The 22,702-nt window shown below is 40.1% G+C and overlaps 1 protein-coding gene and 1 long non-coding RNA gene across 2 annotated transcripts in view; both read left to right on the top strand.

Moving 5' to 3' along the window:
- LOC141777997 (macrophage-stimulating protein receptor-like) overlaps positions 1–7,328 on the top strand; it is a 32,170-nt gene extending 24,842 nt beyond the window's left edge. The window contains exons 18-21 of the mRNA XM_074652413.1: positions 115–224; positions 338–503; positions 2,129–2,265; positions 4,061–7,328. Coding sequence (XP_074508514.1) covers positions 115–224; positions 338–503; positions 2,129–2,265; positions 4,061–4,292 — 645 coding nt within the window. The 3' untranslated portion in view covers positions 4,293–7,328. The remainder of the gene's footprint in view (positions 1–114; positions 225–337; positions 504–2,128; positions 2,266–4,060) is intronic.
- Positions 7,329–15,643: 8,315 nt separating this feature from the next.
- Positions 15,644–22,702, top strand: part of LOC141777080 (uncharacterized) — a 60,247-nt gene continuing 53,188 nt past the window's right edge. Inside the window, exon 1 of the long non-coding RNA XR_012595840.1 lies at positions 15,644–15,917. This is a non-coding gene — a long non-coding RNA (uncharacterized LOC141777080). The remainder of the gene's footprint in view (positions 15,918–22,702) is intronic.

The following is a 22,702-nucleotide window of genomic DNA, read 5'->3' as shown; positions in this document are numbered from 1 at the left end:
AAAACAGTGCAAATGAATGAATCATCTGATTTATGTGCAGCCATCTGTTTACTAACTAGCAACTTATGTACATTTCCAACTCTTTTAAATCAGTGTTTTTTGTCATGTGTTCAGAACCCCACCGTAAAGGATCTGATTGGCTTCGGGCTGCAGGTTACCAAGGGGATGGAGTATTTGGCTCAGAAGAAGTTTGTGCACAGAGATCTCGCAGCACGCAACTGCATGTGAGTCACCGTGATGTGCAGAGAAATCAGATTAGAATTTCTTTTTGATTTAGTGTTTCATGTGACAAATATCAACAACAACAAAACTTTAATCTCAGTTTTTCTTTCTTCAGGCTGGACGAGTCGTATACAGTCAAGGTGGCAGACTTTGGCATGGCCAGAGATGTTTTTGATAAGGAGTATTATAGTGTTCAGGATCACAGGAAGGCCAAGCTGCCTGTCAAGTGGATGGCCATCGAGAGTCTGCAGACACAGAAATTCACCTCTAAGTCCGATGTGGTGAGGAAATGACGATCTACCTATAAGTATAATCAAGATCTCTGCAGTAGTTGTCAGAGTTTTGAGGGACACTTGTCAATATGTAAGGGTGGAAATGAATATTTAATGCATGATGTGTTTGTCTTGTAGGTAGACTGTGAAAAAATAGTATTATCTGACAGGGGAGTACAGTAACTATGTTCCCCTATGGGGTTGCAATGTAAATTGGAGGGGTCACAAAATGATTGACAGCATAGGAAAGAAGAAAAACAAACATTTTATGCTACAGAAATTTATGTAAATCTTTATTTTCTAATCTTTGATTTTTTTTTCTTGTCAACTACTAGATCATTTGACCACTTTAGGCCTTTAAAATGATTAAATTACAAAGGGTCAATGGTTGAAATGGTCACAAACAGTTTATCAGTAATGATGAGGAGTCACATCCAGACATGGCTTTGGTTTAAAGTGATAGTTTGGCTGTTTTGAAGGGGAGTTGTCTGAGGTTCTTATCCATAGTCAGTGTATTACCTACAGTAGATGACGGTTGGCATGCCCTTAGTTTGGAGAAACAGATTACCGCACGGAGGTAAAGCAATGTATTGCTGTGGACGGCGCCGGCAGCAAAATGTATTTTAACCACCTAAAAGAAAGGCCCGTTTAAAAAAATCTGTTTAAGTGTACGCTATATTTAGACATTTTTTGCCAGTTTACCTCTCTGTGAGACAGTTATACAGTCTATGTTTCCGACGGGGAACTGAAGCCGTTATCTCTGCTCTCGCCAAAGCAACCAGACTCCATTAAAAAAACTGTAATTTTACCTTGCAGAACATGGGAGTTGCTGGTCTACCGCTGCTCAGATCAGTTAGTTTGTTTGTGTTATTATGTGACTTTAATTAATTCAGATTCACCAAAGTCGCACAAAAACACAAACAAAGTAACCGGTCGAGGCAGCGGTAGACAGCAGCCCCCGTGTTCTGTTAGGTAAAATTAAAGTTTTTTTCGATGGAGTCTGGTGGCGAGAGCAAAGATGGATACAATGGCTGCAGTTCCTGTTCAGAAAAGGCTTTCTGAGAGCAAGGTAAAGCGGTGAAAATATTTTAAATATAGCATATATATATAATATAGCTGATTTTAGTTGGCGCAAATATGATTTTCTGCCGGCCCCGTCCACAGCAGTACATTGCTTTGGTTCTATGAGGTAACTCCTGTTTGCTTCTCCGACTGAGGGCATGCAGACTGTCATCTATTGTAGGCACCTGATCTATCCCTTTAAGGGGTCACAAGCCAAAAGGTTTGGTAAACACTGCTCTACATAGCATTTTGCATTGATGCCACTTGGTTGAGTTATGCACTAAATCTTCTGTATTGCTTTACAGCACCATACTATTCAATTGCATACAGTACAATAATAGGAAACAGTGTTTCACAAATGTATTCCTCTTCCATCATAATAGTTTCAACTCAACACTGGCCTACCTCCTCCTCTGTGTTCAAGGCTGTAGAGTTTTTCTTCACATTTCACGAATTGCTCCATTTAGCACCTTTAAAATTGTATACAGCATTTAAAAACTTTTCTTTGTGTGCAACACACAATACAGATTGGGAGTTCATATTTGCCGTAACCTTTGCCTCTCCTGATGCAGTGGTCCTTTGGTGTGCTGATGTGGGAGATGCTGACCAGAGGAGCGAGCCCCTACCCAGAGGTGGACCCTTACGACATAACACATTACTTACTGAAGGGCCGGAGGCTTCCCCAGCCGCAGTTCTGCCCTAACCCTTTGTAAGTAGTAGTAGCAGTAATAGCATTATGTTGCTCACTTTGTTGAATTAGTATAAAGAATAATGGTAAATCAGTTGCTGTTTCTTAGTTTGCACACATCCGTTGTTAAACTGCTTTTGTATGAATACTAATACTACAATAACACTAACACAGATTTACAACTACAAGACGGAAGCACAAAGTCCAAGTAGTAATAGCAAGATGTTCGAACGGTCACTCAGTAGTGCGAAACCCATAAATTGTCCACTACTTGGTATTCCAGCACAGTTAAGCAACGCAGTTTCTGAGTTAATGTTTATGTCTACAAATCACCTCAAAAAACGTCTTTCACAAAACCACACACACACACACACACACACACACACACACACACACACACACACACACACACACACACTGGTGTGACTTGACAAATAAAAGCCAACATGTTTTTGCTGTTTTAATGATAAATCCCGTTGACTGTAAGCTTTTGTCCACCAATTTAAAGATTGATGGAGAATAAATCAACTATTCATACGTCTTGTCCTCACAGAAGGGCTCATGGGAAAGTATCACCTAGGGACTCATACTATGGAGTACAGAACCTACTAAAATCAACAATAAATGAATGAATGACTCGATAAAGAAATAAATATGTCATTAAATGCAGCAAAAATAATATTAAAAATAAATGTGGCCTTTGATAAAAATTTGACATAAATTGATATTTCTGCTTTAATTTGCTTCTTTATTTATCTATCCTTCAAATTACTTTCCTTATTCATTTACTCATCTGTTTAATTTTATTTATTTTTTATATTATTTATTTTAATTATGTTTTTATTTTTGCATTTATTTTCTATTTATTTTTAAATATGTTTATTTATTTATGCACGATTTTCCCTTCGCATTTCACCCCTTACTTATTTATTTCCCCAAATCTATTTTTTCTTTTTTCTTTATACCTTTCTTTACATATTTCTTTTTACATCTTATGCAAATGAGGGGGCTTGATACCGCTCTCGTACAATGTCAGTACAGTAAATACGAAGCTACAGCCAACAGTCGGCTGGATTATTTTAGCATAAAGACTGTGAACAGGGGGATAGAGCTAGCCTTGCTCTGCCTAAAGGTAACGAAATCTGCCCTCCAGATCCTCTACGGCTCACTAGTTAGTATGTTATATGTCATTTGTTTAATCCATACAAATGTAGTGTAAAATCAACAATTTGTTATTTTACGGGGAGTTTATGTGCCAGACTATTTCTTGGCCGGGACCAACTTCCTGGTTGCCTGGTCTTTAAGATCAAAGTAGCCTTCATACACATCAAAAACACAGATGAGCACATGCACATAAAAACACACAACCCGTTCACATCCGTCAAATACGGCCGCTTTGTATCTGACAGAACTAAAGGGGGCCTTGTGCCCATGGATGTATAACGCTTGTGCCTCGGTATCAGATGTCGATGGGCGTGACAAAGCAGCGGTAGCCTATTTGACGACCTGAACGGGCTGCACACCCTGCGCGTGTGTTGTTGGCTGGGGTTAACACCCCCACGTGCGGCCCAGAGACTGTTTGCTGAAGCCCAGAAGCGTCCCGAACACAGCAAAATAATAAGAAAAGAGAACATACAGGCAGAGGGCTGCAGGGTCTCTGCAGATACAGGCACCACCACACACTTCTAGTGGGGCATAAGTGATGATTGAGAGGGCTTATTCTGCATATTATACCTTTAATGCTAGCCAATACTAGTAGACTGAGTTGGGCATACCCTCCTTGCTCAGACTCAGACTCTGTCCATGTTTGTTCCAGGTATAGCATAATGCTCCAGTGCTGGGACCCTGATCCAGAGTTGAGGCCCAGTTTTGCCACGTTGGTGTCCGACGTCTCCACCATCCTGTCGGGCCTGGAGGGAGAACACTACATCAGCCTGAACGTCACCTACGTCAACCTGGACCAGCCGAGGCCCTACCCGGCCCTCACAGAGTCTGCTGACGAATGCAACTCCACAGACGTTGAAGACTCGGGCTCAATCTCTTCCTGATCCTCCTCCTCCTCCTCCCTCCACTCTAAACTGGTATTGGTGCTAACAGCAAGAGCACAAAGAAACCTCGGCCAGGTCAACAACAGCATCTGAAACAGAGATGCTGTCTACTGCTCGTGTGCATGAACAGCCCGTTCTCATTCCCAGGACGTCAAATACTCACGCTTTGTCACGACCACTCTACCCAGTGAGCTACAGTCGCCCCAGCTACAGCCACACAAGGCACCCTTTAGCGCCTGTATGAGACGCACCGGGCTTTCCATTAAAGCTGCAATGGGTGGAAATGGAGCAACTATGATTATATGATATGTTTTATTTTTATAAAACGGTGACTATATCCTGACAGTAGTACATTAGACAGCTAATCTGAAAAAATCATGTGCCTCTATGTCTTCCGGTGCTTCTAACGGCATCTGCAAGATTTCACAGACCGGAAGAAAACAACCAATCAGAGCCGAGCTGGAGCCTTGCCGTCTCTGGGCAGCTGTCAATCACTCGCGAAATCCAATTGAACGGTCAAACTAGGCAGCGCTGATCAAATATGAATCAATATTCTGTTACTGTAATGCCTATTTGTCACCTCAAATGTTTTCAGAATCATCTTGTAGTGTACTGTTTAGTTATAAAATGAGAAAGTTTGTGACCCGGCAGCCATGTTGAGATCTGCTGAAGAAATACCAAGCACCGCCCACCAGCCAGAGCACAGCCAATAGGAACGCTCTCGCTCTGAAATGACCTGTGATTGGCCAAAGTCTCCCGTCACGGGCTAGTTTTTTTTTTAAAGCCTGAAAGCAGAGCTATGAGGAGGTGCAGAAGTCTAGTTTTCTCTCAGAACACTTGAATTACAGTATGCTGAAAGGTCAGTTAATGCTCAGAGAAAGTGTTTAAAAGAGCGAAAAGACGCACACAGAGCGGATGGGCCCAACAAACACAAGGCTTTCACGCAGAAGACCGCTGTTCGTGTCCCGTGTCCACAACGTATAGTTTAATTTTCACTTATCAAACGTAGTAGTTTTAAGCACAACGTCCTAACTATAAGGTTTTGATGCCAAAACCTAAAGTGACGCCAAAAGGGCGTGACAAAGTGGCAGTATGTGACGAGTTGGGATGAGAACGCGTTGCAGCAAAGTGGTAGTCAGATGCTTTCAGTTGGCATAGCACACCCTCGGGCGGCAATATTGGAGGTCCATCACTTTTGTAACAATAGAAAAGTTTGAGCTTCCAAACTCATCTTAAAAGTATTTAATAGACATTTAGTTTCTGTGTTATTTTTCACTGCTAACAGATGTCACTGATGATACATCTAATCTGTTTTCTAGCACTAGTTTGTTAGCTAGAGAGAATAAAACAACACATTTTTCACGTCCATAAGAAGCTAATAAGCTTTATACTGGTTCACTAAAGCAGCCTGCAGGTTAGCTAGTTAGCTAACAGTGGTGACAAACTGAAGTAAAGGTTTTCAAACACCAAAGTATTGTGCAAATAAATGCACAGTCTAGGGCTAAATACATAACCAAATCTAACTCAGTGCTGATCCGACCTGTTCCCACACTACAGGAGTCTTTTTCACATATCTGTTTGTTTTTCTTGCTCAGCTGGTATTAAAGTGGCAATCCTTTAAATCTCAGTCCAGGTTGATTTACAATTTCTATTTGAGTGAAAACAATGAAGTTATGCTCAAAGTTCAGCAGTCTGGAGTCTTTCTGTTGATACATGAACATAGAAATAGAATAGAAAATGATATTTCTAAGTATATGAGCTTGTGTGCATAGATCCATTTTTTGTGTTTATACAACAGCATTTTTTCTGGGAATGTCACCACGCACACCCAGATCATAATACTGCAAATATAAAAATATTGCAATTAGGGCTGTCAATCGATTCAAATATTTAACTGTGATTATTAGCGATTAATTCACACATTTTTTATCTGTTCAAAATGTACCTTAAAGGGAGATTTGTCAAGTATTTAATACTCTTATCAACATGGGAGTGGGCAAATATGTTGCTTTATGCAAATGTATGTATATATTTATTATTGGAAATCAATTAACAACACAAAACAATGACAAATATTGTCCAGAAACCCTCACAGGTACTGCATTTAGCATGAAAAATATGCTCAAATCATAACATGGCAAACTGCAGCCCAACGGGCAACAACAGCTGTCAGTGTGTCAGTGTGCTGACTTGACTATGACTTGCCCCAAACTGCATGTGATTATCATAAAGTGGGCATGTCTGTAAAGGGGAGACTCGTGGGTACCCACAGAACCCATTTACATTCACATATCTTGAGGTCAGAGTTCAAGGGACCCCTTTGAAAATGGCCATACCAGATTTTCCTCGCCAAAATTTAGCGTAAGTTTGGAGCATTATTTAGCGATCTTCGCTACAAGCTAGTATGACATGGTTTTTCTAGTTTCCTATGATACTAGTATCTTCACTCTAGCTTGAAAACTCAGCCCGCAAGAACCTCTGAAAGAAAGAATAGCGGCCGGGCTAAAACAAATTTGCGTTAACGTGTTATTATCGCTTTAACTTTGACAGCCCTAATTGCAATACTTTCATCAGTGGGCCATCGGCTCAATCGCCATTGTGTTACCTCATTTAGCCACAGATAGTGACTTTACAGACATTTATTTAAATGAAAGTCTTCAGGATTGCCACTTGAATGTCGACATTATAAATGCAAAGTCAGTTCTTCCATGTTCACGTTTAACAGTGTTGGCTACAGTGTTGAGGAAAGGAGTCACAAAAAAGCAGAGCTACGATGCAAACAAGTAAAATCCATGTAATTCATTAGCTTTCTTTTATACAACCTACATAGTTTATTGTTACAGCAGCAGATTTCATGTATCTTTAGGTATGACTTTGCCACATTAGCTTTTAATTCTTTTGCAGTGATTGTTCTGTATATTTTGGATCACACTTCTATAAGGCACAATGTTCTGAAAGCGATCACCCTGTTTGCTTGTATTTCTGACACAATGTCTTTGAGATAGTGTAATAAATTAAAATATTTATTTGTTTATAGATTTGTTCTCATGCTGTGGACTCTAAGTAAATATGAGAATTTATTGAATATTGAATATTTTTGCCTCATGGCTGCTGTGTGTTGCATCCTCCACTAGAGGTCAGCGTTCTGTTAGAAGTCCTCTGTGTTGATCTGCTGCTGAAGATGCTCCCAGCAGCAACATGGATGCAGCATTCTTTATGTGTGCATCACTTTTTGCGGTAGCATAGCAACATGAATGACCCAGGTCTTTCCCCCCCTATCTCTGAAAACCAACCAATAAGCCCTCTAGATGCCACATAAGATATTAAAAGCCGACCAGAACAGCACAACAGACCAAGCGGGCATGTTTTCCTCTTTTCCTCCTCTTTCATTTGTTCTGCCTTCAGTCCGTTTGGCAGTAGCAAACGACTGCGTTTTCAATTAAACGAGTTGAAGAAACAACTCAACATAGACAAACAATCTGTCAACCTCACAAAGAAACCAAAGAAGCCAAACATACAGTAGCAACTCCCAGCGCTGTAAACAGACGTCACACACAACGAGCACACTTCCCCCTACAACAAAAACCGGAGTCAGATAAAACCAGAGGGAAATAAACATCATAAAGTTTTCTCTTTTTTCATGCTGCCAAGAACAAAAGTTAATCCCCGCATGGTGGGGCCTTTGATATAGAGAGAGTGAGCCCAGTTTACGTTGTCAAAATGTGTATGTGTGTGTGTGTGTGTGTGTGTGTGTGTGTGTGTGTGTGTGTGTGTGTGTGTGTGTGTGTGTGTGTGTGTGTGTGTGAGGCCACGTTTTGCAGGGCAGAGCCCACAGGATCCACAAGAATCAAGACCGCCATGATCCCGCCCTTTTTCTCTCCCTTTCCTCTTGTTCCCTGTTGTATTAACTGGGCTATAAAAAGTGCAGAACCTTTGAAGAGTGCTGCTGTCAGCTGTGTGGCCACCTCAAGCTTTATAGCTTCCCTCCTGAGCATGCTGGGTTCACCATTAGGTCCCACACCAGAGGCCTTCTAATGTACACTCATTTTTCTCCTTCCCATCTTCTGATTGTTTATGTGGACTTCAAACCAAATACAGAGATAAGACAGTTGATGCTGGTTGATGATGATGCAGAGAGGACGGTGTGTGTGAGCGATTTATGTCTGTATACTGCATGTGTTATGTGGCAGCCTCATTAGAGGGAACATGAATAACCAGTGCTCGAGTGCTGTGTCAAGTTTGGAGAGAGGGAAAGCAATCTGTGAGATTGGCCATCTGAGCAAGACTTTTTTTGAGAGCGATAGGCTAATTATTTCCATTGCTAAGTGATGATGGCAGGCCCTCACAAATAAGCGCCGGAGCTGAACTGGGAGCTCTTGGATTCTGTTCCAGTAGGATCCGGACCGGCATAAAAGAAGTCCTGAGGGAAAAAAACTATATGGAACCAGTGAAGCAAGACTCTCATCATATGTTGCAGCAGGACACCGTTTCAGTGACAAGAAATAGAGGTCTTTTTTGACATATTCAGCATTTGCATTCAAATAAGCTTATTTTGTGCCGGTGGTATTACCCTCGTGAACCCTAGAGACCCAGCATGAATACTGTCAGAGACACTTTTCTTTTACAATTCCGACACAGTCTCAGGGCAGTTCATGAAATAGTCACGAAATTCAATCTATTTGATTCGTGTACATAGAGGATAAAGGATGTCCCTTTTTTTTCGTGACATGACTTTCAACAACGTGTAGGGAATGGGAAACGCAGAGGATTCTGGGGTGCATCGCCATTTTTGGAGAGCATACAGTGCTACGTTAGACTGTCATTATCTGTCACCGGTCTATTCATCTGTCATCTGTCAATCGTTCATCATCAGAATGTATAAAGTACATACAAAAGACAAATGTCTCTATAAAGAGAAGCTGACAGAGGCAAAGGTGTGATATATTACACAATGGAAGTTAGTTTATGATATCGATCCTAACGAATTAGGAGGACCATGACAGCTTTCCACCCATTACAATCACTGATGTGTTTTGGCGTTAGTGAACACCTGTCAGCAGTTCAAAATATGTAAATGTTTGGAGGCCGATGTCCAGTTTATAAACGGGTAGGTATATGACCTTCAGATCTACAAGCCAAATACCAACTACACAATCATCCAGACAAATATAAGCTAGCTAATGTTATGTTAACTGAACAAAACGTCACTTAATGCTGCATAATTAATCTACCTGTATCTTGCAAAATGAAAGCCATAATGTCAGCCTACCTTTGTGTCTGACTGTATACTATGTATACTACAATTCAGCTCTCACTGTTTAGTGTTCGGTGTTAGTTCCGCAGTTCTTTTGACACTTGCAGTAAACAGCCAGCGGATGGCACTCTTACCCTTTATCCTCCAAAAATGTCCGACTTGCTGTCGGTGACGACACATTCCCGTTCCCTATTCCAACACAGTCTCACGGCAGTTTGTGAAATAGTCACAAAATTTAATCTATTTGATTCGTGTACATAGAAATTTCCCTTTTCTCTGTTACGCTCAGCACGACTTTCAACAACGTATTTTTTGTGCGTTTTTCTACGAATGTCCAACGACGCGTGACGTACGTGTCAATTTCTGCTCCAATCTTTTCAAAATAAATCTAGTTAGTTAGGTTTGGGAATAGATCAACTTAGTTAGGTTTAGGCAACGAAACAACTTAGTTAAGTTTAGGAAAAGATGGTGGTTTGGGCTAAAATAACTCCGGAAGCGCTGTAACTTAATTACGAAAGTTACGTGACAAATAAATCAACTTTGACTTCTGGTTTCACAGGGGACACAAACACCAGTGTCCTGCACAAAAGTCCAGCGTTTTTTGACCCACCCATCCACCCTGACCTCCTCTCTACGTGGCGTACACCTCTCTTTATACTTCCCGGTTCACAATTATGTGGATTACATACAAATTGATTTTGTGCTGACCATCACAAAATTGTTTTTGTCTATGTACACGAATGAATACATTAAATTTCGTGACTATTTCACCTGAATTCCATCCATCATGTCCAGGACAGTGTCACTGTGACATGACAGTTAAGTTGGTGAGATAAAGCTATTTTTGGCTACTGGAATGACATTTCAATTGAAGATGAGCTCCATAAACAAACCGCAAAACAAACCTGAAGAAGTTACAATCTGTTAAATTTTGCAACCTTGCACTTTCCAGCCCCAAACGACTGTATGTGAATTTATGAGAGCTGCACGGAAATCATTCAACATAATTTAAACAGCACAGCCTTTGGGCCTTAATGTTTTTGTAGTGGCAGTTAGAGGCAGACATGAAGAGCAAAATATTTTTGTACAATGTTCAACCATAATTGGTGCGTCCTGCTCTCCCTGCTCTGAGCACTTCTTGCTGTATTTCAATTTATTACTTCCTGAGAGGTTTTCCTGTGACCAAACACTACACGCCATAAATTACACTTAACGAGGTTAATGTATGTCTCGGTATGTGGGCATGGTTGTTCCTCTCAGTCGCAGCATATTTATAGTTTTAGAGCACCATTTGCACATTAAATTGCTGCATTCTGGCCTCTTCATAATATAATAATCATACATTTTATTTTTATAGCGCCTTTCACATATACATGCAATGCAACTCAAAGTGCTTCACATCAAATTGTATGGAAAAAAAACAGTTAAACAAATAGGCAGCAGCTTTGAGTATAAAGGGAGAGACAGATAGCTAAGCCAGAGATTTAAGTTTTAGTATGCCTGGCGAGTACACGAGTCTATGCACCGATCCGATATCACGTTATATCATTTATCAGCTCATTTACGCTACACAGCAGCAACAACAAGACGTGTCACTCGATACCCTATTTATACATCTTGCCCGATTGGTATGGTGCATGTGCATGAGAAAGAAGCGAGATGGCTCACTCGTTAGCTACTTCCATCATCAGCTCCAGAAAAAATTATTGCGGTTTCCGAAATCGATGATGGAAGTAGCCATCTTGCTTCCTTCTCATCTCTGTTGAGGATTGCACATGCGCTGTACCGATCGGGCAGGTGCTAGCGGATAGTGTAACGTTAGCGAGAGCTAGCAAACCAGTGAAATGGCGATGGGTTTTTAATGCACTGTCGTCAGATTGGTACTCGGTATTGGCTGATACGCAAGATTAGGTTTTGGAATCGGTATCGGGAAGGAAAAAAGTGTATCGAAAAATCTCTACCAAAAACCACAATTACAGTTTTGCACTCAATTTCAAATAGTTGTGCACATCCAAACTTTTTCAGGTAGCCTGTTAAACAATTTAAACTATTGGAGTCATCGGGCGCTAGCAATATATACAGTTGAGTGTCGTCTGCATAGTTGAAAACATACATTGCATTGTCAAGCGGAAGCATGTATAATGAAAAAAGGAGTAGACCAAGTAAGTAGCCCTGTGGAACACCAAATGGGTATTTGAAACATGCTCATCAATATTTACAAAAAAACTGTCGCCCTGTTGTTGTGTAGCATTTCGAGGGCTCTATTCGCAGAAATGGAATATAAAATTCATAACTATGTTTTCATTAGTGTACAATCACTTAGAACTAAGAATTGTTGTGTTTTTGTTAACTTAGAATGAGCCCTTCATATATGAATAGGGAGCGGGTCCTCTTCACGGAGTACGTCATGTTGCACTGCCATTTTTCAAACCAACCACTGGCTCTAGAGAGAGCCTTTCATGTTTTTACGTTACCTGAAGGCCACCGTAGTTCTCCATCACGCTTGTGAAACTGGTAACGTGAGCCACAGAGCGCAAAACTTTGAAAAAGTAGTGTTATTATGGTAAGGATGGCCTCTGAGCGAGGTGAACGGCGTTACCACGGTTTTGCACTCGGCGGCTCACATTAACGCAGTCTTGGAAAGAGAGGAGTGAGCAGAGCTCGGTTGGTTGCAATCTGCAACCAAACCGCTAGATGCCACCAGATCCTACACACTGTACTTTAAATAGCTTTATATTAACACAACACATGGTTTGAAAAGACAGAAGTGGTTGCAAGTGTTGACCTGATCTACACTCTTTCGTCTGTTTCTGAAACCTCTTTGCCATTAAAAACTCCTCGTGACCTTCAGTGTTGACCTGTTTGTTATGAATCTGTGCAACAGAAGCACTGTGCAAGCTACTTGCAGTATAGTTCTGTTGCCTATAACCTGACAGTGTAGATATGAGCCATCCATCAGCAGCCTCGGCCTCTGGGCAGTCCTGCCTAGCTCTGCTGAACGGAGCCCCGCAAGCTGCAGCAGATGAGAAGAAAGCAAACTGTTGTTAGGCCGATGTCAGTTCTGTATCGGGAGGAAAAACTTCACTCCCTTGAGAGTTCTGGCCTGCATGTGTAATACAAGCCATTAATAATTTACACATCTTCTTTTCTTTCTTTTTTTACAGGGAGAAGGAAAATCAAACTTCTTTTTTTCTCCCCAGCCATGTTGACAGCAGAGAGGAGATGCGCTCCGTCAAGCTGATATTGGACCAGTACCTGAGCTTGAAATATAGTGATGTTAAAAGCTATTGATTTTACAGCATCATGCCTGACTTATTTCACCCAGGAGGTAGAGGATGAGGTCAAGACATACTACTGATGTTTTTATCTGGGGGGACTTTGCATAGATTTGAAGGAGGTGAAGGGAGAAACTAGTGTGAAAGGCTTTTTTTCTCTCCAAATAAACAAACTTTGTCCACCACTGACAAAAAAGAAGTAGAAAAATGTAAACTCAAGCAGTCTGCTCCAGAGTAAATTATCTCTTCCTTGTGGTCATTAATTTATTTTACAAGTGCCTGTAAGTATACATCATACTTTGGGAAAAATGTGCCGGACTCCTTCGGCAGTTTTTCAACTCATCTCTTCTTTTTCATTACAAATCGAAATAATTGAAAAATAAGATTGGATTTCCCCGTACTTCTCAACACTTAGGCACTTGGTGTGGGACATTCAGCAATGTCATGATCTAAAATGGAGGAGGGGGATTAATGATTTCCTGCCTCCATTAATCTCTATCAAGCCGCGGAAGGCTTCTCAGCTGTCCCTAGATAGTAGTAAATCGTAAACAGGACAGCGGAGAACAGAGTCCTTCAGGTCCATTCACACCTCTATGCGAGGGTGCGGAGTGTATTAAATCACTGAAGTGTGAACTGTGCATTAAAGTGGTCAGGGGGTCCTCCTGGAATACAGAAATGACTGATAGCTCTGACCATTTTGGTTGCACCAACAATAGAAAATAACTCCTTATATAGTGTGTATATCATGCAAAGCAGTGTGACAACATCCTACAGTACACTTGGATAGAGAAGGGAATAATGAGTTGAAATGAACCAATGACTATGAAGTTGAAAAGATAGATATAAAACAGTAGATGCAACATTACGCCACCTATGGGCAGCAACTCGTTGTCAGTTGCCAAAAGGACCAAAGAGACAGCTGCTGCTACTTGTTTAAAATTGCACAACAAGCTGATCTAACAACGTGGAGGAAAACTCCAGCTGTGCCCTCGGGCTGATAGCTACCTTTTTTATTATTCAACTAATTTATTATTGATGAATTATGTTTCAAATAAATGGATGCTCTGTGCTAACATGAGGATGCCATAATTCAGAAAAGACTGAACTAGTGACCCTAGGATTTACAAGAGCAGATAAGATTGTAAATATTACCTCAACATTTAATGTGAGGTATTGACTTGCGGTATGACTTTTATTTGGTGACCTGACATGCTTTCCTGTTGCAGAACAGCTCACATCTTGAACTTGAAATGGTTTTAAGGTGCTTTTTCTGAGCCAGTCTGATCACCATGTTCTCAAAAATGGAATGATAAGGTGAGTACAGCCTGACTCACACTACCTGCAGAGCTGTCTGGACTTATAGCATCTTGGATTTTAGTTGTATGGACTAGAGTTCAAAACCAAGCTGTGATATCGTATCTAAAAATGGCTTCTTGTACAAGAAGGTGAAAAACCTGCGTCCATATTCACCACACAAAACTCTATAAAAATGTACGGCAAGTAATAAACATGACAAAGTCCTCATGAGGTTTAGTGAAATTGCATGTTATTTAAATAATTCATTGCCCCAAGCAAAAACATTTATTGAATCTAATCTTGATTAGAGTCTCCTCCTCTCCATTAGGAGCTCAGTGTGATATTCAAAGAGACATTACAGCTGTCCTTCAAGGAAGAAATCACCTTGAGGAACATGCTATTGAAAAGAGAAAGATTGTGATTATGTGTCTGTATAAGTGGATACAGGGAGTGTCCATATAGACCCGTTCATTGCCATTCTGTTGCCAGGGCAACAACTTTGGTCCAAGATGACTTCCTGTCAGCTACTGCATTAATAGTTTTGTTTTATTTTCTTGTTATGTTTGGTGTATGTTGTTTCATGTATAAATACAAGAAGCTAAAATCATTTTTCAATGTTTTTCTGTATACTACATTGTAATATAAAATTGCGCTCGGCCCAATACATCACCAGGTGTGAGCTGCCCAGCCTGCAGGAGCTGTACATCCAGCGGTACCTCAGGAAGTCCCTGAGGGTCATTAAGGACACCACACACCTCCTCCTGCCCTCTGGTAGAAGATACAGGACCCCCAGAACTCTCACCAGCAGACTGAGAAACAGTTTTTCCCCCCCAGGCCATCAGACTCTTAAACAGATAAATCATACAACACTCTCTCCCTCACAAAAAGTGCAATAAACAAGTACAATACTTCAATCCATGCAATATGTGCAATATAAAAAAAAAATGCCTGTGCAATATATTTTTATAGTACGCAACCTCTACCGCTCCCATATATATATATATATATATATATACTGTATATATTGCCTCTATAGTTACCATATACCAAGTACTTCCTTTATTATTATACTGTATATTATTTGTAAATACACTATTATTTTTATTTTTATCTTATTATTTGTTGCTACTTAACTTACTGTTTTCTTAATGGAGCTTCCCAGCAAAAAGTATTTCACACGATTGTACTTGTATAACCGGTGCGACAATAAACATCTTGAATCTTGAATCTTGAATCTTGAATCTTGAATAATAAAACTTAAAATATGATCAATTAAACAACTAATAATACTGCATTAAAAATAACATTGCAACAGGAAATGCAAAGGGGGCCCATTTCCATGTTTATATTGTCAACTATTCATGAACAAAATCATGAAGTAACCAATAGCAGTAACTGCAGGGTTGCTAGGTTACGCGTTCGTTCTAAGCACATGATTTGCTGAAGAATGTGTCAATCACGTTGCACCTGCAGCTAAGTCCCGCCCCCTAGCGCTTTTGAGCCAATGGTAGGCCGCCCTGACAGCACGTTCACCTGTATTCGATAAAAACCCCAAACCAATGCAATGTGAGAATAAGGAAATACGCTACAGCAGCAAATCTAAACGACCGAAATTACCTGAATTATCATCGAAAAAGAGGAGACTTATTGAATGAAAAAGTACTCCAGAAACAGAGGGATTCATTGTTAAGAGATATTAATCCCGGGAGTGTTAGCAAGGATGACTTCAAGTCCGTCTGGTACCAAAGAACCAAGAGAGAGAAGAGGGAGCAGGTGCGCTCTGACGTCACATGTGAAAAGGTAAGCTAATATTTATTTGCTTTTTATTTCATGTGTGTTTGATGCACATGAGAAAGTTGTGCATAGGAAAGATTTACAATGGTATTATTGGTATTATTTCGTTTGAAGAGCTATTTTATTTATTTTTATTTATTTATTTGCACATGTATAAAACTGCACAAAATCCAGTCAATGAAAAAAACAAACAAGAAATGTGTCAGGAGAGGTCAAGAAGCCACAGGCTTATACAAAGGGAAATAGGGAAAACATAAACAAACAGCAGGACAAGGACAGCAGAGATGAAACAAATCAAACTTAAAATAGCTAGAAAAGAAAAAACAGTATGACAATAAGTTCTTTTTTTTGGTTAATTTACATTTATGAATGTGGAAATGGGCAAGAATTAAAATTAGATTAATAAGGAACAATTTATTATTGTCTGTCACTGTGATCATAGCAACCAAATAAAATATTTCTATAGTAAAATGCAAAATCTAAGAAAATGATGTCAAGTATAAAACTATTACTTAAAGTGGCAGTAGGCAGTATATTTTTTGCATCACTGGGCAAAAATTCCAATAATAACCTTTCAGCGTATTGTAATTCAAGTGTTCTGAGAGATAACTAGACTTCTGCTCCTCCTCATGGCTCTGTTTTTAAGGATTTAAAAAATCTAGCCGGTGACAGGAGACTTTGACCAATCACAGGTTATCTCATTGAGAGAGCGTTCCTATTGGCTGTGCTCCGGTCATGTGACCTGAACTTTGCGTTCCTTCACCGGATTTCACAATGGCGGTGGCGTCACAAAATTTCTCATTTTACAGCTAAACCGTGCACTACAAGATGATTCTGAGAACATTTGAGGAGAGAAATAGGCATTGACGTAACATAATATTGATCCATATTTGATCAGTGCTGCCTAGTTTGACCGTTTGGTTGGAGTTCGCAAGTGATTGACAGCCGGCTCTCATAGACAGCAGCTGGACAGCAGACCTCAGATCAGCTCTTACTGCTTGTTTTCCTTGTGCTTACTGCTTGTATGTGAAATCTTGCAGATGCCGTTAGGAACACCGGAGGACACAGAGGCACATGCATTTTTTCAGGTTACCTGTTTCATGTACTGCTGTCACGATATAGCGACCGTTTAATAAAAATAACTTTTATTATTCATATTTGCTCCAATCTCACCTACTTTGGCTTTAACATCTTTCCACAGCTCATATGAGGAGCTGAAATGTATTATTTGGTGTAAAGAATTTGGAACCAGGTTATTGGAGTTATTATGCTGACCTGTTTGGTGCATTATTTGTATATGGATCAGCGAAATGCCAGCATACTTTAACATTGTTGACACTGTGAGCATACTAGCATTGCTATTTGCGTTATATGTATGGAATATTGGCATTTTGTGTGTTATTTCTGGTATGGTACGTTGCAAATAGAGGGCCATAATTGTTTTTTGCCTGGAGCAGCAGAAGTGCATGCACCGTTGTTGTGTCGAGTACTTTTTCTCCTCGTTATGTGTGGTTTCCCCTACCTAAACCAGAACCAACCCTTATACCTAACCCTAACTACCGGGGGAGCTATTATTTTAACAGGAGGGAAACACAACATATTCGACGGGGGAACAGACTTCAACACCTGCCCCTCTCGTTTTGGAAGAAGTGGTGTCATCACGTTGTAATGGACTGAAAAAACATGTGGTAGATTTCTAGCACTTCCTTGAATCCAGGTTTTAAATAATTCAGAAGGCCAAAGTAGCTTCTACTTAGTACGACCAAGGTGAACCTAATAAAGTGGAGTTCACTGCAGTGGGAGAATCCTGAGCTGTGGTCAAAGGTGAATTTCCTGCGGGATGAATATTAGCATATGTCCTCGTTGGAGTCTTTTGGAAGGATAACATCAGTTGGCTGACCTGAGCAGTGTCGTCCTGTATATGTGGAGGCTGAAGGAGTGCAGTGCAAAAGGATGCTGAAAAAAAACATCATCTACAGTAAATCTTGCCTAAGCAAATAAATAGTGAGAAAAGTGTTCGCATAATACATCACAGCCTTCGCAACATATTGAATTAATGATACCTTGCCCAAAGCAGAGGATGATTAGAGACTTCTGTTCTCAACAGTACTTGGACCACTTCGGTTTGACACACTCATCTTTTCATCTCATTTGGTTGTCTTATCCTAGAGGCAGAGATCCTGCTTATTATTATTAAGGAAGAGAATGTCAAATAAAGCTCAGGTCATCAATGGTAGACAACTTATCATTGTGAGCAAAGTGCTCAGTAAAGAAATACCAAGGCCGCAGGATAATGAATTGGTCATCTTAAGAGAATTTAAACCTCTACGTCTCCCCAGTCTCTGCCTGCCAGTGTTTACCTCATTACATCCATCTTCGGGGTCAAGGAAAGTTCAACCTTTCCCCCTCATGCTAAAGCTTATTCTCTTCATTAGTAGTTAAGCCATTGAATTGTTATACCCTTTGGCTCCAACTGCACATATAATGTTCTTCAAAATGCACTGCCATCAATATTCCTCTCAGTGGGCCTCATTCACCAAAATCTTCCCAAGTCTTTTCTTAAATTTGTTCTTAAGAAAGGTCCTAAGAAAAGACTGTCAGATTCACAGCGTGTTCTTAAACCGCAGAATTGTTTGTACCTGTGTTCTTATAATGATGAATCCTATTCCCTCGTAAATTGAAGGCGTGTGCCAGTTGATCCTAATTAGCATAGGTAAATGCTCTGCCAATCCCCATAAAACGGCATGAGACTGCAGGGCTGTGTGCACACACTGAGATTAAAAAAAGAGAATTAAGTCACGGATGGCCAAAGGAAAGTCTAAAGAGGGTGAAGCAAATGATGTTAAAATAGAAAGTGTATGAAAATGAATTTATTGTACAAAGCACAAAATAATCTGCTTCTTGACTTTATTCAGAGATTGTTAGAAATTAGAGAGAGCCAGTATGAATTTAGCCGTCAAAATGCCGTCGTGGCGAAGTTCAAGCCACTGGAAATAATGGGTTTCAGAGCGCAGTGGTGCCGTTGTCACGTTGCGTCTGAAAGGGCCTTCAGTCAGTGAGAGACGGAGAGGGAAATGGAGAGTAGGAGAAAGAAATAGGCTTACTCAAGCAGGGGCAGAAAGTGAATGAATGAGCGAATGAATGGAAACTGATGATGCCAGAGATTCACACAATCACACCAGAGAAGCCGATAATTCGCTCCTCAGAATTAAAAGTCAAATTATCAAAGTATTTAACATAAAACTGCTGTGGCATTATACTTTATAATTGTAAATATTTTGTTATTTTCATTCTTTAAAAGTCGCCAGAATTCAGATTCAGATTCAGACAACTTTATTTGCTTTGGAAACAGGCACATCTGGCTGTAGATGTTTTGAATGTTGATGAATGTTTTTTGATACCTTATGATTGTGTAATTTGCTCTTTGTCTTCGTTTTCAATTGTTATGTTTGTTTTATGTCTGCAACCGTGTAACTGTGGTGCTGCCTATCTTGGCCAGGACACTCTTGGAAAAGAGATTTTTAATCTCAATGAGTTTTTTTTACTCCTGGTTAAATAAAGATTAAATAAAACAAAATAAAAAATCCCCAAGGGAGCAATTCATTTGTAGCATTCCCAGTCCATACATCCATACATACAGCACAACAGACAACCAATAGTTTAGTCAAAGGAAACATATTAAAGGCATGGGGCAGTTGGAGGGACAAGTTACAATAAGAACCATATAAATACATAGGAGTATAACGATAAAAGCCAATAAATAAAAACAATAAATAAGAACAACATATCTTAAAAATTCCTCTAAATAACAGTCATTTAAAATGGGTGTGGTCTGTGTGTTGGGTGTGGTCTGTCTGAATGCAGGAAACAAAGTCTCTGAAACTCTTTCTCTCACTTTTCCAGATCCCCCCTTTGGCTTAGAAATCCTCCCTATTTTTGAGGCCTCAAGGTTGGCAAGTATGACGAATATTTCAGCACTCAAATGTGCGTAAGTGTGCTCTTGAGTGCGCTTAGATTCTGTTCTGATTTAAGAACAAATCCCACATAAGAAAAAAATGGTGAATAACACAATCTTTGTTAAAACTGCATAAGAGGGTTTTAAGAAGAGATTTCTTTATTAAGAACGGTTTGTAAATGAGGCCCAATATTCCTCCTGTGTCCTTATAAACACAAAGCTCAGCTGTGAATAAGAGTTGAGTATCAAGCCTAACAGCATCCAGAAATATCCACCATGTTAAACTTTTAGCCATTCAACACCTCACCAGTTTTTTTTTTGCTAACCTAAACTGCAACGATGTGCTTTGTTTGACCATCAATAATAGGGATGAGTCGCCAAGAATAGCCTCCAGTGGGACAATAGTCTGCTACCAGCATCCGGAGGCAGAGCTCAATTATAGCGGGCTTTGTGTGAGTCCTATTCCCTGAGTCTGGTATTGTATTTCTTCTTCTTACGTAGCAAAATTAATGATAAACCCATCTTTTTTTATACATCCGTGTCACTAATTTGTGCCTAGGGGTGCACAGGGTGATAACACGGGAACACAATGGGAGGCGAGAGAGAGCACATATTTGGCTCATCTGTGTAATTGTCACACTCGGTATAATGGAAGTTCTCCGCTATTGTACCTCTTTGCTTACTTTGATGGAATTTTCTTTTCACTCCACGTCCTTTATCTTATAGGGGAACTGATGGCGTGATAGAGAGCTCAATTTCCCCCAGTAATCATATTATCATAACAGTTATTCAGTGGCAGCAGGGTGCATGTGTAAAGCTATTAGGCTGGTTTAGGTTTATTGGATGAGGTTCAGCCTCTTGGAAATGGCTTATTTAAACTGCTGTGATGGGGCTGCGATATGGTTATTTGACGATCAAATATGCACACCAACATACACTGAATAAAATTGTCTGAAAATAGTAAAGCACATTGTATCAACATGTAGCCAGTGGAGTGGATTGCATGTTTTTTTTGAGGAGGATTCAGTAGTGAAAAGTATATTTACTCAACTACTGTGCTTAAAGTGTCTATAACTGATATTTTTCTAATAACAATGTATCAAGTGACAATATGAAAACAATGTGATGATGTAATAATAATAATAATAATGTATTTTATTTATATAGCACACTTTAAAATACAGCGAAATCTCAAGGTGCTTCACACAAAGGATTAAACAATCACAATACAATGTTGAGACAATTTACACAAAAAACATGCAATAAAAAGCGTCAAAATAGGACGAATAAAATTATAGACAAACTATTTCCTGACATAAGTTAAAAGCAAAAAAAAGTACAATAAAATCATGGTAATTATAAAACCCTAGGCGAAAGCTAAAAGGAACAGGTGAGTTTTTAAGATTAGATTTAAAAACAGCAAGTGAGTCTGAGGCACTGATTGTTCCTGGGAGCTGATTCCACAGTAAAAGTTGCCACTGGTAGTGATGAACCTACAGAGAATCATCGCCTGAATCTGCAGCTCCCCTCGACTTTACTCAATTTTACTTTCCTGAATTAAGATTCGAATGTAGGCTTTTTACTTGTAATGGAGTCATTTTACTCTCGGGTTAGGCCGGTGTAAAAATGTTTAAACCAGTTTGATATTTAAGCAAAACAACGAACCGGACTGTTATACTGAATTTCACCACTAAGTGTCGCACTTGACTCAGCAGCCGTTCCACCAAAACTAAAATGAGAATAGCTGGTCCACCTTAAAGTTGAAGTAGGCGAGATTTTAAAAAACGGTCGCTATATCCTGACAATAGTACATGAAACAGGTGCTCCTAACGGCATCTGCAAGATTTCACAGACCGGAGGAAAAAAAGCAGTAAGAGCTGATCTGAGGTCTGTCAATCACTTGCGAACTCCGACCAAACGGTCAAACTAGGCAGCGCTGATCAAATATGAATCAATATTATGTTACTGTAATGCTTATTTCTCCCCTCAAATGTTTTCAGAATCATCTTGTAGTGCACAGTTTAGCTGTAAAATGAGAAAGTTTGTGACGCCGCCGCCATTGTGAAATCTGTTGAAAGAACGCCAATAGGAACGCTCTCTCTATAAAATGACCTGTGATTGGTCAAAGTCTCCTATCACAGGCTAGCTATAAGTACGTTTGTTCACACCTGGCATTAGAATGCGTCCCCACATGCGCCCTAATCAGGCTGTGTGGCTGCTCTTACCTGTTAACACAGACACCGAAATAAAAAACAACAACAGGTTCCGCAGCCGCCACATGCTCCTGACGTTCCCTGTGTGGACACGCCGTTAACGTTGTGACGGCGCTGGCACAGGTTGCTGATGTCGGCTACTTTTTAATTTGGCAGAACATGTCCTAAAAGTTTACATAAAATCAAACTGGTGTAAGCTCGTACACCGGATGGACCGGACCGGACCGGACCGGACCGGACCAGACCGGCAAAACAGGAAATTGACCCAACTCTATTCTATACTGTCTGTTGCTACTTTAACTTAAAGCAGGGATCTAAATAAGTCCTCACCACTGGATGCGTATGTGTTTTTCTTTGTGGCACAGTCATTTTTTGCGCTTGAGGCAAGTGCTGCAAATATGAAATATCTCTAGAAATCCATATAATGTTCGTCTGAGTCAGCATTGCACCACATTTTCTGATGTTTCCCTCTAATCAGAAGAACTTTATGTGAGATCTGCATACACAAACAGCTGGCGCCGGCTGTATTTCTCATGCATGGAAGCTGTCCTCTCCTCAAATCTCACACATGGAAAAATTTCATAATGAGGTGGAGGAACTGTTTCCTATTCATGCTGTCATAT

This window comes from Sebastes fasciatus, chromosome 1 (genome assembly GCF_043250625.1).
Source record: "Sebastes fasciatus isolate fSebFas1 chromosome 1, fSebFas1.pri, whole genome shotgun sequence".
In the NCBI taxonomy this organism is placed as follows: Eukaryota; Metazoa; Chordata; class Actinopteri; order Perciformes; family Sebastidae; genus Sebastes; species Sebastes fasciatus.
The sequence above is the reverse complement of the archived record's forward strand: the minus strand, read 5'-3'. Positions and strand labels throughout refer to the sequence as shown.